Raw genomic sequence first — 13,794 nt, forward strand, 5'->3', positions numbered from 1 at the left:
GGAGAAAAATCTTTGAATGTTTCATGGGTGATAAGGCAGTGTTCTCTATTTGTGGAGGAAGGAGAAGTTGTGGGTTGGTCCAGGAGGTCTACGACGCCTCTCCTCAAAAGCATTTGCATATCTTGAGGCCCATTCCTCCACCCCACACCCTTAAATGACTTTTCCCTTATCAGGTTCTTGCAGAAGTCCATACTTTTTGATAAAATGTATATGTTACAAAATGAAAGCAACTGCATATAAAATAATAATCTTCTGTGTCCTTTTGTTCTAACAACTTGCTCCAAAAGACATAATTACTTGCAATTTATTTCCTTGTTACTGGACTCATCCATGATGATTTCTGTACTTTGGGAAGTTTGTGTGTGTGCGCACGTGTATGCACAGACATACACACACACACACACACAAATGTCCCAAGGGAAGTATGCTACACAACCTGTCTTTACTGTAATTAAAGTTCTGTACTTTCATTCAGTTAAGTGAGTTATCCTATTGTAACATACAAAGCACTGAAAGTCTAGATAAATACAGATGTCTTTCTGTTTATCATGTCACCACCTCAGTCAAGCAACCAACATCTAAACTGGTCAATCTAAAATTCAGCCAGAAAACATAGTCCAAATCTGATATATCTTCATCTCAAGATAAATTATTAGATTAAAGCAGTGGTTTCAAACTTATGGTCCACAGTCTCATGCAACCCTCCAACTCATGATTCACATACAGCAAGAGGGCAATGGCTGGAAAAGCAGCTTGCTGGTCTGTCATAAGGCCAACAAAAAAGCATGGCAAAGATCTCAAACTCACAGCCCTAGATAGGGCAAACCAAAGGACAACTGCATTTCCTACCACAATTGCCATAGCTCCTCCTGTTATGCATTTAGAACAAGAAACATAGCATTCAGGCAAGAGGCTAGCTGCACAATGAAATGCCCAGGACTGTCAACTCTCTGTTCAGGAACTGTACAAGGTAGAGCTAAGGAGGTTAGAGTGGGTCCCAACCCTATCTGTGACAGTGCCTCAGTGCAGAGCTGCACCTCTCTGAAGCCACAGCAAAGAGGAGTGGCAATGACAGGAGAGCAGTTTCTGCCCCTGGTTGTAGCTGTGAGACGGTCAGACTCCTTCGCTCTCCAAGGGTGCCTCACAGCAGAGCAGCAGTAAAATTGGCAACTCCAGCACAGGAAAACAAGCCAGGAGTGGTTCTAGCAAGAGCAGGGTAGAGAGGTGACTTCATTTATTTCCACATAAGAGCTGTCCATCACATGCCCAGCTCAAATGTCAATAGAAACCATCACTGTGCAGCTATCAGTGTTACTGAACATACATGGTCATTCTATCACATCTTGTTGAACACCCCAGATGCTAAAGGCACAGGCAGATTCTGCCAGTATTGTTATCTGTTAGCTTTAGCTGATATTAGCACTGCTATTCAGAAAGCACAACATACTATTAGTCAACACCAGCACTGAAAAAATAAGGAAACAGAACAGTGCATTGCACAAAACTCCAGACCATTCTTTTCTATCCTCAACATAAGAGTTTAAGTCAAAAATAATCTTTAGATGCCATTTAAGCAATTTGTTACATAATGGATTGATGATATCTGGGTTAGGATCAGGTATTAACAGTGTCAATAGTTTGTGGGGGAAAGGACGTGGAGGAAAATTATTATGGAAGAAAAAAATGGGGAGAATGTATATTTTTTCACAGAAATAAAATACGAATTCAGTGCCTTATTTATCAGTAAATGGTTCCTACTCCCAGAGAGTATAACATTTGTTAGCACTATCATATGAAGCAGTATGGAAAAATATGAGACTATCAGTAGCAAAATTGAAGAGCAAAAAGTTCGACAACTTAAAACAGCATTTGCCAAACAATAATCTTTTAAAAAATATTAAAGCCTAGAGAAGATCCAGCAAGAGCAAATTTGTGCTTAATAGCCAAATCATGACCCCTAGTCATACAATAATGTCTTGTAAAAGCGAGTGAAAATTGTATCCTCGTACAAAGGAAGTTTGGAAGGCATAACCTTGTCCTCCAGGGCAGCTGCTTCTACATTTATAGATCTTATAGATAACGTAAAGAAACAAATAAGAAAGTACCACTGTTATGAGTAGCCAGCCAGCATTCACAATACTAAAGCCTCCCAGCTAGTCTAGGCAATGTCTGAGATCGAATACATACCTTCTCTCAGGCATGGCCTTTACCATGTATGTTCAAGCGATTCCATCAACCACTCCCCTTCCTAGATAACAGAAAAAGTTTTGTTCTTTGAAAAGATAAAGTCAGAACTCTGGAGATTTAGAGCAAGAGGTTTCTGTGCCTGAGTTCAGAAAGCAGGAGGAATGTACCCTCCCTCCAACAGCATTGATAAATGGCTGGAGGAGTTACCCCAAGAACGCAGGGTAGGGCTAGGGACAAACAAACAAAGGATTCTTGCTACATAATTCAGCTTAACTCTGAGAAACAGACAGTTGCTCAGACACTGCATTAATTTTACATTTCTTTTGCCTCTGAGTGTTAGAAGCCTCATTCTCTTATTGCTATTTCCCTGGGCAAGTAGGACCTTCTCTGCAAATTCAGACTGTTTTCCAAAAGATTTGTCTTCTCTATTAACTTCTTATGAACTGAAAATCTAGCTTTCTAATTATAGTGGACCAGCACCATCTTGTGGTGTGCCAATAAGTTAATGGCCTGTCAACTCGTTGTTCAGGCATGAAACTGCACAAGGAGGAACTATGGAGGTTGGAGCAGGTCCCATCCCTAGCTGTGGTAGTGCCTCAATGCAGAGCTGGACCTTTCTGAAGTCATAGCGAGGAGGAGGAGGAGGCAATGACAGGGGAGCAGCTCCTGCCCCTAGTTGTAGCTGCGAGATGGTCATACTCCTTTGCTCTCCAAGGGTGCCACACAGAAAAGTAGTAGTAAAGTTACCAACCCCAGCACAGGAAAACTGACCAAGAGTGTAACACTATTTTGAATCAGAGGTGTATATATATGGATGTTGGAATTCCAGATTTCTACAATTTTCTTTCCAGAAAACAATTCCCAAGTTACACACTACTTCCACAAAGATACTAGCAATGTTTGGATATCTATCTATCTATCTATCTATCTATCTATCTATCTATCTATCTATCTATCTGAGCAGGTTTTCTCATCCTTGAAAATTAACCAATCTGTACTGACATCATGGCTGACTGATGAATGATTGCAAGCAACACTGAGGTTGCCATTGTCTCAGGATGTAAAACCAAATATTGTTCTAGTTAATGAAAAATGCTGCCAGGTAAGTCGCCAAAGTGAAATGGCTAAAAAGTTGCATTCTTTTGCAGTAAATGTGATTTTATTAAATGTATGATTAATGGACTATGCTGATTCCCTTCATTTTCCTCATTTTGACTTGCTAGGGACTTTTATATCAACATACAAAAAGGCTTCAATGCTGTTATCTTTGTGCTAATGAACTAGCTCTCATGCATCGTGTGTGATGTTTTGAGTTTGAAATCCCCGCGTAAAAGCATTATTTGTGAACTTTTTATTACATCATTTCTTTTAACTATGATTCAGAACCATGGTCTTTGTGAGGTTTAATTGATGATGATGATGAGCCATCAAGTCATTTTCAACTCACAGTGACTATATAGATAGATTTTCTCCATCAGAGGCTTAATTAGCCAACCTTAAAGCAAGGAGTCCAAAGTCTATTTATCTGCAGAGCCACACTATTACACTTTTCTTGAACTTCATCCTGAATCTATCCCAAATTGCTGTACCTTTGTGATCCCAAGTGAAGTCTATAGTTCTTCTTGGATCCAGGTACTTTGGATAATTTTGAGTTGTTATATTCAACATGGGCCGATCCTTGGTCACACAATTCCAATCTTCATTTGCAAACCACAACGGGCAGATCTTGGTTACACTGCATCTGCAAACCATTATTTTACATTATGCATATCTAAATACCATGACTTTCAAATAACTTCATAATGACTTAACCAGCTACCATCTTTTCATCATTGCTGATACCAGCTGGATATGGAGATGCCAAAATCTTGTGATTGAATCTGATTACTATACTACCAGCTTTTTGTAAATCTTGGCTTACAGTTTACCATTATGTGCAAACCAAACCACTATAGTTTGTTCAATAAACTGGGGCTGAAAGTCATAGCTTAATACAATGTATGAAGCGACCCTACAGCAATTTGTTTAATTCTGGCTTGTTGACTAAACAATTGGTTGGATTATATGCAGAGTGCTAAGTCATGAACCCACTGTTCATAAACTACAATTAGTTTTAGCAGTACAATGTGTGAACCTACACATATCAGAATATAGATGTGTGTGATATGTAAACCCAGGTATTCAGTGTACCAAATGTTGAATAATATACCAGGGTACCCCATATCTAACATTAGTCACCATGGTCAATCAGAATATAAAGGTATTTCAGTTTTCCCTTACTTTGTAACAAAATAAAAATACTAAAGTATGCAAAACATTTCATGATTTTGAGTTCAAAACAGGCTGTTCCAACCATACTGAAGCTGATCCACTGCTACTCCAATGTTGACAGAAGTACTATTTCTATCATAGTTACAAGACAATTGTATTGGTATAATTGTACAGAGCAGACACAATAATATATCCTTCTTCTCTCCTGTAAAAGCCTGTAGTAAAATTTGTATTAAATCTCTATGGCTATTAATTACTGTCAGTTAGCTAATATTCCCACTTAAATTTAATAGTACCTCGACATTTTTGGTTTCCTCAGTATATTCCAATGTGTATACACACATAAGCAAGAATATCTGACAATAATTTAATTTCAAATATATTTTGTTGCCTGCTGAGCTGCTATATTAAGGATGTTAGGAAAGAAACTCTGTGCTTGCTATCAGAACTTGACTGCTTCCACCTGCCTTGTACCACCCTAAGCACTGAGAGCCTCCATAACCCCTTCCTGTTGCATGAGGAGGGGCTGGATTAGTGCTTGTGGTTACTGGGCATTTTTCTGTCATTTCCTGTTTCGACTGGACACAATCTTAATGTTAGGTTGTGTAAAGTGTTGAATGATTTTTTTTGTGATAATAATATCATTGGTGCTATTAATATTACAAATCAATATTAATATCAATAATATTCATATTATTAGGTATTACTTTCTGTAATTCTCATTGTACACCATTATAAATGAACAATGACTTAATATAATGGGTATATCTATATTTTGTAAATAAACTATCATACAATATGAAGAGAAACAAGAGTATTATATTTAAATTGCCTTATATAAACTGCTTTGAACAAAGCATTTGTGGAAAAATGGTGTATAAACAAACATATAACTAAAGTGACTATGATTAATATGAAAAAAATGACCAATCTCAAAAACAGCAAGTTATGTACACCTAAAACATTTATCTTTCTTCAAACTTAAGCATTTCCATTCCAAATAGCTGTCACAAAGCTCATTTTAATGTTTTTTAATCTAACAGAATCAATTCCTGGACTATGACACAAGAAATATACATTTACATTCTACTTCTGCCATGAACTCATTGGATGGCCTCAAACCATACCATCAAACTCTGCTCTTCGTGTTTGATAATGGACTGAAACTAATGCAGTCTTCTCACAGGTACTAGCACAAACTAGCAAAAGCCTAGCCTGTAGAACACTGTATGTAGAGAAAACTTTGTGTGTATAGATTAATACGGGTTTTCTTTTTCTTCTAGTAGTAAATGGTGCAGCAGAGATGGTATGTCCAGGGAAGGCTGGAGTGCACACACTGCACATGCAGTACCGTCACCGGCCAGGGGACGAGGGGCTATAAATTAATAATAATAAAAATTAATGAAACTGGAGAAAATTGAGATTATTTGGGTAGCTGCTGCAACTAACCAGTATCTTTTAAACTATTTTCTAATTATATTTTTATATCAAATTGTTATGGCTCTTGGGCCCTAAAAGTTATCTCCATTTTACCTGTCTATCACTGCCATAAGAACAGATTTTTTTAGCCTTGAGCAGTTGTTTGAGATTACCTCTGGAAAAAGTTTTTTTTCCAATGTCTATGTATGTACATGCAAATTAACACATGTGTTTTAACAGTGGATGAATATTAAAACTGATACCCTTGATATGCTTCCACAAACAGTTAACTGTAAGTTAATATTTGGGTTAATGTTAATTAAAAATGCTTATGCCCATTTGAAATCAATACTGGAAAGCTAAAAAGTAAACTTTTGAAGTATATATAAAATTTCATTAAATTACTTGAAAACATTTAGGTTCAAGAGAACTAAGGCTATGTGAGTGTACTGGAGCACCTCCAACAATTACAGTATTAGCTCTGCAGCAATGGCTACATTAGTATCTCTGCAGGAAAATCCTGATTAGTAGGCAGTAACATCTCCCAGCTATTAATCACTGATGTCATTTCTCTTCCAAATTCTAAAATAAAATACTGTTAACAGTAAAGCTATTTTAATTTAATGTAACAGGAACAATTCTCTCCTCCTGTACTAATGCTTTCTCTGTACATTACTAACTAGACTCTGCTTCTGAGAACGTTTGTCTGGAGAAGTAACTATCTTGCGACACCCAGTAACAGACATTAAATCTGACCAAAATATCATACTTTTTATCCCAGAATAATTAGTCTGACTTTTTATTGATAAACTATAACATTTTATTGGACCATTGAAGATATTTACTGTACTATATTACGTGTTAGGTGCTCTCATTAATACTCCTAAATCAGACTTTTTAAAAAAATCTGTTCAAGCATGTCCAATTCTCAGACACTGCCTGGACAAGTCCCCGCAGTTTTCTTGGCAAGGTTTTTCAAAGTGGTTTGCCCTTGCCTCCTTCCTAGGGCTGAGAGCGTGACTAGCCCAAGGTCACCCAGCTGGCTTCATGTCTAAGGCGGGACTAGAACTCACTGTCTCCTGGTTTCTAGCCTGATGCCTTAACCACTACACCAAACTGGCTCTAAATCTGACATATTCACCTTTAAAATATTTAAGAGTTACAAACAGATTTACCATTTACCAGTTTTGGCATAAATGTGGCAAAAGCCTGAACACTAGCCTGGTGTTAATTTACTGTGCACAAGCGTTCAGAAGTAATACATAGAATATTTAGTAATTGACAAATGATATTCCAGGGTCATGATAGTCATGCTAATGAGCAATTGACTACAGGTCACACAACACAATTGCACAAGGTATATTAATTTTTTCCAGACTGCCTTCATTCTTTGACAGGTATCTAAGTATATAAACAGAAGCAAAGCAAGGATCACATTTCTGCCAACATCTCTGCTACACAATAGAGAATACAGATTGGATGAATCATTCTAGTGCCAGAAATCACAGGGGCCAATGTGATGGCAGGGGACAAAGCATACCACAAACTCCAGGCAATAACATGAAATCTGTCTTTTTATCCTTGTTACAATGTCAGGAATCTTAAAGAAGGTTCTGTTAATTAAAACTATGGTAGTACCTAATACTCTTTATCACTATGGTGACTATGCCAGATGAACAGACTACAAGTGTGGCCATACAGTACTATCTTTCAGGGCCATCATTATGGATGACAATGATCCTGCAGATACCAACTACGAAAGCATCAAATGACAAAAGATCTAATGTTTAAATTCAGATTAAGCAACTATTAATCTCATTTCAATCATCACAATATTTGTGCTTCCCAAATTCAACTGTTTACAACTGCTTATGTACTGCTGCTGTTCTCCATTCCTCTCTTCAAGAGTTCCTAGGCATAATATTGCATTTTGTTCAATAGGGCAAAGGTAAGGAAGATACATTTGTAGCACTACCCACTGTGAACTAAGGCATACCTGTGACAGCCAGTAGGAAAATAACTTCAAGTAACTGCTTGAGTCTGCGGTGAGAAGGAACAACTAGGTAAAGCAGAGTATGCAAAATCTCTTATTTGTTCCAAGAATACATACTGAAAGATTACCCATGGTTAGCAATAACAAATCACCTGTAAATTCCAGCAAAAGTATATCTATATGCTGTCATGTATCAAAATAAATGAAAACTCAAAACTGTGCTTCAGCTGAACATTCTGCTACTATGTAACACTCTAGTACAGATTAAAAATAATGTGCAGAATAAATTATGTCAAAGATATGGAGACATGCTTGCAGAAAGTAAGATAATAGCATGAGACACATGTCATGTTCCAGTTAGAACACTAACACAATATTTGGACAATTTCAGCATATTCAGTCCAACTAGAAGACTGATTTCAGGACTGAAGAAAGGCTTTAGAAAGCAATTGACCAATGTTATTTTAATATTTTGTTCCTTATTTAGAAAACAGAGAATTTTCATGATTAAAAATAACTCGAAGTGGGATCCTTACAATATTACAAGAAATGTGACTGGAATCTATATTTTGAACTGTTAACGTGCATCTTAAATACAAGTTATTCTACATTAAAGACATATGACATTCATGTTACAACTTACTCAACTTTTAGTTTGTCCTTTTTTTTCTATTGCATAATGTACAGGAAAATAAACATTCTTACATGCCCATGCCATACTATGCCAGGTGGTGATTTTGCTAATATACTGATTAGTAATCTTCACCAAAAACAGTTAAAAGCAAGAGTAAAAAGTTTTGAAAATAGTAAATGCATACTAATACATGCCAGCATACCAAAAGCATATTTTATAGTCACTGAAACTGCTACTTTAAATGAATGTAATTTAAAGCTGGATAGTTTAAGCATTTATTTGACCATATTACAACATCTGAATGTCCTAGTTTAGTTTCTACTTGAGAAAAATAGGCATTATGACATGTTTAATATTTAAAGAGTATCTGCCTTTACCAGAAAAAATTCTCATATAAGCTAAAATGATATATAATGCCTATGCTCCCCAACCCAGTCTCACAAAAAAATGTTTTAAAAGAAACGTTAACACTTCTCATTGTACCTGAGAGCTATCTTTCAGGAAATGACTGATTTGTATTTAGATGACATTAGTCACACTTTGGTCACACTAAAATCAATCAGTTGAGAACTTAGTTATGACTACCTTGTGTCCCACTGATTTAAAAAGAAGCTTAGATTGGATACAACCCACTGAAAACATTCCATTACTGTACTAATGTAAACTATAATATCCACTACAGGTATTTTCAAATGTGTGTGTTAACTACTTAAAATTAAATGTATTGTTAAAACTTGAATATTCTTGCTTAAATAAATATATAAAAAAACATACAAACCAAATAAAGATGCACTGCTCTAGAGCCAATCAATTATATTTTATGAAAGGTAAATATGACAATCACCCAAAGGAACCCTCAATAAAATGTGTATTTGCTTGCCATATAAGGTTGGAGGTTTAAATTATAGTTTCAGAGTATTTAAAAACTACTTCACTTAAGTATTGCGTTCCTCAGAATGACAAGCAAAAAACTAGCTGCATCATTAGCTACAACATTCAATTTTTAAAAACTGGAACACTTGTCTAATATTAAACCACATTATAATCCAAGAAACCAGCAGATCATTGATACTGGAAATAGAAATTGATTTCTTTTTAAAATTAAAAGATTTATTAGAGAACCAATGAGTAAAGTACTTCTGATCAGACATAGAAACATCTGATCTATTCTTCAGACATCAGATTATATAGTACTAAAGCAGTGTGGAGACAATAAGTCAATAGCACTATTTGAGATGGATGTGCAATATCTGCATACAAGCCATTTCCCAGTTTTGACTATACAACAGTACAGAGAGAAGACTATTATCAGAATAAATGCAACAATTATTTTTAAACACTTTACCAGCTAATATGTTATATTAATTGATAACTTTTTAAAAGCCATTGCCTTTGGCAAAATTTTATAAAATCTGAAACATGTAAATTAAAATTTCAGTCTTCAAAGAGTTAGCAAAATGAAAGAAACATGTATGTTCATATAATTTTCTTGAGAAATTTAAAATGTCTTACCTTTCCTGTCTTGTGGTCAAACCAGACAAGCGCATGATTCCTAGACAGGACTTTACAGTCAAAGGTGGCATTATTTTGAGCTGGTCGACATCGAGCCACTGATCGTCCAATTTTGACAGGCTCATCCAGGTAGACATGCCGTTCTTGAAATGGATGAGAGTTTGGGCGGCAAGTAAAAATAGCCAAGGCTGAAGGCATTGAGGATAGATATGTGGTGCCACACCAACCAGGAAAGAAGAGAAACTCTTCTTGATCCAAGCCCCCCTCCACAGTTGATAAGCAAAGCTCCCACTGTACTTCACATTAAAGCAGGACAAACATTACCTGCCATCAAGATCTAACAACTTATACCTTCAGTCTGTGAACTAATACAGGCAATAATCAAACAGAGAAACCCCATTGTTTTCTTTAATAAGGCTTGTAGCACATTTAAGAAGTTCCACATTAATTCATCTCCCTCAATGATGTGAACAAGCATATGATGACTCCAAAGAGAAACAAAACTTGTTTAAATTAAGGTGGAGATAGTTATAAATCCAAGTGAATGACTCACACACAAATACTTGTTTGGGATGTATGCGCTCTATTCTCTTCCGTAATCGCTGCCCAAGCTTTTCCTCACCAAAAAAACAATAAGATTTCAGGGAGTGGGACTCAAGAGGTTTACAAGGCAGGAGTAAGAACTGGAGAATGATCCAGGGATTGGTCTGCAGTTCATCCTTTTCACACATCAACGCAGGGCCAGGAATGGGAGGATGCCTAACTAAAAAGCAGGTTCTCCCCCTCACTAGGCAGCATAGGCCCAGACTCCAATTTTCAAGGAGCCAACTGAAGCCCCAGTGCGATCATTAAGGAAATGTAAGTTTTATTTCCCCATACAGCTTAGCACAATACACCTGGCCACATATCTGAGCCACTGAATAACGTGGTCTTCTCAAGTAGAGAGAAACGGACAGAAGGCTAATCAGCCAGATGCCGACGACTGATGAAAGTAGGAGTGCTGGGTCCCTCTACTGAGGGTCTAAACCAACGCAGATAACTTATCGGGAAAAGGGGGGAAAGCCATCTGGCGGCCCTCGATGAGGAGGTCTCAGGGCAAATGACGGCAGAATCTCCTCAGGAAAGAGGGAGGACGAAGGCTGGTGGAACCGCGGGCGACGATGGGTCGAGTCTGCAGGTGGCTGCGAAGGAAGATTTCACTCCCTCCTGAGGCGCCTTTTGCTCGCCTGCTGGAGCTTTGCCCCGCTCCCGCCCAGGGAGAGGCCTGGAGGCCGGACGCCTTCCGAGCGGGGTGTCAGGCGGCCGCCGTCAACGAAAACTTTCCCTCGACCTGTAAAATCAAAACAAACCCGGTCAGCCTTCGGGGCTCATGCGGGCCCCGGCTCGACCGTCCCTAGCAGGGTCGCTCAGCTCAGTTGAGGCGCGCAGGGCAAAAGGACAGCGGAACGAACGAACCCCGGCGCCCTCCGCCCGCCCGCCCGCTCTTACCTTCCCAGCAGCAGAAGCGGCCATACTGACTAGAAACCTACCCGGTGTAGCAGCAGCCGCCGCCGCCGCCGCGCTGCCGGGGAGGGGAAAGGGAATGGGAGGGGAGGAGCCGCCTCGCAATGGGCCTGACCAAAAGAAAGGCTGACGGCCGGCCAGCCACTCCACGCAGGCGCCAACCCGGAACGCGCAGCAGAGAGACATGCGCACAGGGAACGACTGAAGCTCTTGGCTGGAGACTGGTAAACCTAGGCTGCCCACAACCTGGGAATACGCTGCTAGCGCTGTTTCCGGGTAGTCAAAGGGTGAAAACTCACCCAAGTAGTCAGTGGAAAAGGCCTCAGCGACAGAGGGCGATTCAAGTTCTGCAGATATGACTTTCTCCCCCCCCCCCAGCCCAGGAAGGGAGGTAAGGGAGAAAGCATCACGCTGAATGGCGAGGGGTAAAAAAAGCAGGCAGCCAATCGCTTTGCCTGAGGAGGACGGAAAATCAGGAGCAAAATTGGATATCACTACTCCGCGGAACGAGTGGGAAAACTTTTATTTCAGACCTTCGGAGATGCCAAAGAGACGTACCTCTTGTGAATTTGGTGCAGCAAGAGATTGAGGCGGAAACCATGTATTCATTTGCCTGTGGGTAATTCCAAATAGAGGCTTTCTTCTTAGTATAGCACTAAGCACTATAATATACAGGTGCATAGTATTCTACAACTGTTTATTCGTTAGCTCCTTTCTCTGAGACTTATTCCTGTGTAAGTGCGCATCTGGTTGCAGATACTGTTTCAGCCCTTCATTCCCTTCGCGGTGCCACAAGTGCCCCCTGTATTTTCGTCAGTGATAACAGGAGGAGACGTGTCAAACGAAACAAAGCCTTTAAAATTATCTTGAAATGGGAAGTTGAGTACAAATCAACAAGAACGACATTAGCAAGGCCAAAACCAAGCTCAAACGTGGAAGAAATAAAGGCACAAGGGCAGGAGATAACTGGTTAAGATAATCATTTAAATTAGTTGGGCTGCCAGTTCTGCTTTGTTCATGGGAGGTAAGTCCCACTGAAGGAAAAAGGTTGCACTTGTACAATGTGCCTCCAGTTAACTTCATTGTGGACTTAGCCCAATTTCCTGGATTCACATAATGCATAAATTGACCAGGTACTGAGATCACACAACATGCTAGGTTAAAATATGTTAACTAATTTATGACTGTGTCATGCAAATATAGTCACTTGGTACAATTTACTGCATTAATTGTTTTTAAATTATCCTGTTTTTCCATATTCAGTACTCAAACCAGTTAATTACAAAATTACAATAAACACTCAGTGGCTCTGTGCCACATGAACACATTGAATATGGAGTATCTGTCCAGATTATGTGAGCCCTGCCAATGTAATTCTGTAGTACATGTCCTTTGAACCCAGATAAGGTAAAAAATAGTTAAGTATGTCATTGTAAAAACACCTATTTAAATATATCTGATTTTGAAACAAAATGATAAAATCCTAATCACAATTGCTCAGGGTATTTTCAGATCACAACAGCTGGTTTTTAAAAGTGAGCTTCCTGTCTCAATCACAGTCCTTCCCAAGAACATTTCCTTACCAACACTTTTCTTTTTGACATATAAATTACAATCATGTCAGGGACTAGTTGTGTTTGTAAGACTTCTTAAGCAACTGTAAAGGGTTCATGAATGTGCATAGAGTATACTACTTTCTTACCCCTCTCCTGCTTTCCAGGATGTATGTAATTCATTAGAGCAATGGAGGGTTTAGCACATGGGTGTCCAATCTTTTGGCTTCCCTGGGCCACACTGGGTGAAGAGGAATTGTCTTGGGCCACACACAAAATATAAAATATAGTTAATATACTAAAACTTCATTTTTATATATATTTTTATTATAAAATTTGAAAAAAAAGGGCAACATAAAACTAGTGGAATATTTGACTTTGTTTTTGTGAAAATAATGCATCAATGTCTGGCTCGATGAAAGTGGTTGCAATTCTCAGCGAGTTCTCAAGGTGCTTGTCAGAAATTTTAATTCTAATTTTACTCTTCGTTTCCTTGAAAACAGTTGCTCACAAATGTGCCAAAAGCAATGTCATGAATAAGGCGTGATTGTGAAGCGAGGGATATTTTTCTCTGGGAAGATAGGTCTTATGAAAGTCCAGTAGAGAGACATGATCAAATTTTTCTTGAGTTGAATGTCTGATTGCAACTCTATGCATTCCATTTGAAAATTGGGAAGTAATGTAGTTATGTTGACTGAAAATGGAGTCAAAAATATACCAAA

General features: G+C 38.4%; 1 protein-coding gene across 22 annotated transcripts in view; it reads right to left on the reverse strand.

Moving 5' to 3' along the window:
* SLMAP (sarcolemma associated protein) overlaps window positions 1-11,634 on the reverse strand; it is a 101,410-nt gene extending 89,776 nt beyond the window's left edge. For 10 of the 22 annotated variants that reach the window (XM_063291751.1, XM_063291750.1, XM_063291744.1 and 7 more), the window contains exons 1-2: window positions 11,505-11,632; window positions 10,017-11,346 (exon numbers count right to left, since the gene is read on the reverse strand). In XM_063291751.1, the coding sequence (XP_063147821.1) occupies window positions 10,017-10,214 (198 nt within the window). In that variant the 5' untranslated portion in view covers window positions 10,215-11,346; window positions 11,505-11,632. Of the gene's footprint in view, window positions 1-10,016; window positions 11,347-11,504 lie in introns of all 22 variants that reach the window. The other 12 variants (XM_063291748.1, XM_063291739.1, XM_063291738.1 and 9 more) reach the window with 3 other exon arrangements.
* Window positions 11,635-13,794: the final 2,160 nt, after the last annotated feature.

The sequence above is a fragment of the Candoia aspera genome, chromosome 2, assembly GCF_035149785.1.
Source record: "Candoia aspera isolate rCanAsp1 chromosome 2, rCanAsp1.hap2, whole genome shotgun sequence".
Taxonomy (NCBI): Eukaryota; Metazoa; Chordata; class Lepidosauria; order Squamata; family Boidae; genus Candoia; species Candoia aspera.